The 2837-nt window shown below is 55.9% G+C and overlaps 1 protein-coding gene across 1 annotated transcript in view; it reads left to right on the top strand.

The window, feature by feature from the left end:
- Window positions 1-2837, top strand: part of PLAUR (plasminogen activator, urokinase receptor) — a 38074-nt gene that overhangs the window by 10805 nt on the left and 24432 nt on the right. The window contains exon 2 of the mRNA XM_011997708.1: window positions 1806-1916. Within this exon, the coding sequence (XP_011853098.1) occupies window positions 1806-1916 (111 nt within the window). The remainder of the gene's footprint in view (window positions 1-1805; window positions 1917-2837) is intronic.

Raw genomic sequence — 2837 nt, 5'->3', positions numbered from 1 at the left:
TATAAAATGGGACTATTATTAATTTCGTTTCGCAGAGGAAACTGGGGCACAGAGAGGTTAGACAACTGGCCTAAAATCACACAGCCAGTGCTCGAATAAGCAGGATCTGACCCCGCAGCGCCCCCCAGCGCTCTCCATGCTGCCAGGTCTCCCCCTCCGAGAAACGAGGGGACAGGACTCCCTTTTACAAAAGGGCAAAGGGAGGCTGACTGAGCGGTGCAGAGCCAGTGCTGGAGACCCGGGACTGTCCCTCAGGACCTTTCCCTCTCACTGAGGCGACTCTCACCTACTTCCCCGGAAAATGTGGGGGGCACTGGGTAGAGAAACAAGAGGAATTTGAGAAGGAACTGAGTCAGGGCGGGTGGCCACGGGGTGTTGCGGCCGCAATGAATAACCCGGAAAGCGCTCGAGACCGCGGGAGGCCTGGAATGAGTAACAACTCCGGGATACTCTGAACGCACAGCTGGAAAGGGATGTCGGGGAAGGCCCGGAGGTCCGGGACCCGGCCTAGGGACTGGGCTACAATCTCGGGGAGGAGCCTGGGGCGGGGAGAGAGTGTCGGGGAGGAGCCAGAGGGCGGGGCTGGAACCTCAAGGAAGAGCTTGGGGAGAGGTTATAGCCCCGAGGATGAGCTAGGGGCGGGGCTAGAACCTCGAGGCGGAGCCAGAGGGCGGGGTTATAACCTCGAGGAGTAACTAGAGGGCGGACTTATAACCTCGGGGAGGAGCTGGAAGGCGGGACTAGAATCTTAAGGGATAGGATTATAACATCGGGGAGGAGCTAGAGGGCGGGGCTGGAACATCAAGGAGGAGCTAGGGGCGGGGTTATAAGCTTGCGGAGGACCTACGGGGCTGAGTTAGGACCTCAAGGGGCCAAGGGGCGGGGTTACGACCTCGGGGAGGAGTACAGGGTGGGGCTGAAACCTCAAGGAGGGACTGGGGTGGAGTTATGACCTCAGGGAAGAACTAGCGGCGGGGAGAGCCTCGGGGAAAGCTAAAGGGCAAAATTAGAACCACAAGGAGGAGCTAGAGGACAGGACTAGAGCCTCGAGGAGGAGCTAGGGGCGGGGTTATGGCATCGGGAGAAGCCAGGGGGCGAGATTAGGTCAGGAAGAGCTAGAGGGCGGGGCTAGAACCTCGAGGAGGAGTCTAGGGCGGGGCCAAAACCTAGTTGGGGAGCTGAAGGGCGGAGACAGAACTTCGCGGGAAACTAGAGTATCTGACGATAGAAACTCGGGAGGGCTGATGGCCCGGGCCACAATTTGGGAATAAACTAGTGGGCGGGGAGAGGCTCTGGAGCCGGGTAGAACCAGGGGGAGTGAGTGGAGGGATAGTTCCATTAGGGCACTAGGAGTGGCGGTATAACATAAAGATAGACAGGGGTGGGGCGAGGCTAGAACTCCCCTAGTGGAACTGGAGAGGCGTGATCGACCGAGGGCCGGCGCGGTGAGAAGGGCCTAATGGGAGCAGGAATAGAACGTACTGATAGACAGAGAGGGCGGGGATAGGACTGTCAGGATATACGCCTCACGAGGACAGAATGAAAGGAAAAACAGGCCAGGACAGGACTTTGGGAAAGGACTTGTGGGCAGGGATAGAACGTTCAGTTAGGGGGATGGAGGTAGAACGTGGACAAAGGACAGACTGGAAGTACCGCCGGCCGGAACCCAGCAGAACATGGAACACGAATCAGAATGGACGGGGCCTAGAGACTTGGTGTTGGTATTGGGACATGCAGGGGCGGTCTTGGAGCTAAGCGAAGTTAACCTCTCCTCTCCTCTCCTCTCCTCTCCCTCCTTCCCCCAGCCTCTTGGGGCCTGCGGTGCATGCAGTGTAAGAGCAATGGGGATTGCCGGGTGGAAGAGTGCGCCCTAGGACAGGACCTCTGCAGGACCACGATCGTGCGCCTGTGGGAAGGTAAGCTTCCCTCCCACACACACACCCCTCCAGCGCAGCATGGAACGCGAGTGATTGAGAAACCTTCCTCACCCTTAACTGGGAAATGCAAACTAAAAACAAACAAACAAACAAGGAGAGCCCATTTCACACCCACCAGACTGGCAAGCCTTTAAAAATCTGACAATACCCGGGTTAGTAAGGATGTGGAGTTGCAGACCGTGTCTGTGGTGGGGGAGTAAATTGGCACATCAACCACCTAGAGCGATTTGGCAATATCTAGTCCAGAAGAAGATTAGCATATGCTACAGCTCAACTCCTCGGCATGCAGAAATGCCAAAGAACCTTGGCCACATATACCCAGGGATACATGTGTAAGAATGTTCTCAGCAGCAATGTTTGTGACATGGAAAATTGGAAACAGGCCGGGCACTGGCTCACACCTGTATTCCCAGCACTTTGGGAGGCAGAGGCAGATGAATTGCTTGAGGTCAGGAGTTCAAGACCAGCCTGGCCAACATGGTGAAACACCCGTCTCTACAGAAAAAAAAAGGAAAAATTAGCCAGGTGTGGTGGCACGCACTTGTAATCTCAGCTACTCAGGAGGCTGAGACAGGAGAATTGCTTGAACCTGGGAGGCGGAGGTCGCAGTGAGCTGAGATCATGCTACTGCACTCCGGCCTGGGCAACAGAGTGAGATCCTGTCAAAAAAATGAACGAAAGAGAGAAATGTGGGCCGGGCGTGGTGGCTCATGCCTGTAATCCCAGCACTTTGGGAGGCTGAGGCAGGTGGATTACCTGAGGTCAGGAGTTCAGGACCAGCCTGGCCAACATGGTGAAACCCTGTCTCTACTAAAAAATACAAAAATTAGCCAGGTGTGGTGTTGGGTGCCAGTTATCCCAGCTACTCGAGAGGCTGAGGCAGGAGAATTGCTAGAACCC

The sequence above is a fragment of the Mandrillus leucophaeus genome, unplaced genomic scaffold, assembly GCF_000951045.1.
Source record: "Mandrillus leucophaeus isolate KB7577 unplaced genomic scaffold, Mleu.le_1.0 Scaffold546, whole genome shotgun sequence".
Taxonomy (NCBI): domain Eukaryota; kingdom Metazoa; phylum Chordata; class Mammalia; order Primates; family Cercopithecidae; genus Mandrillus; species Mandrillus leucophaeus.
This window is presented reverse-complemented; position numbering and strand designations above follow the sequence as displayed.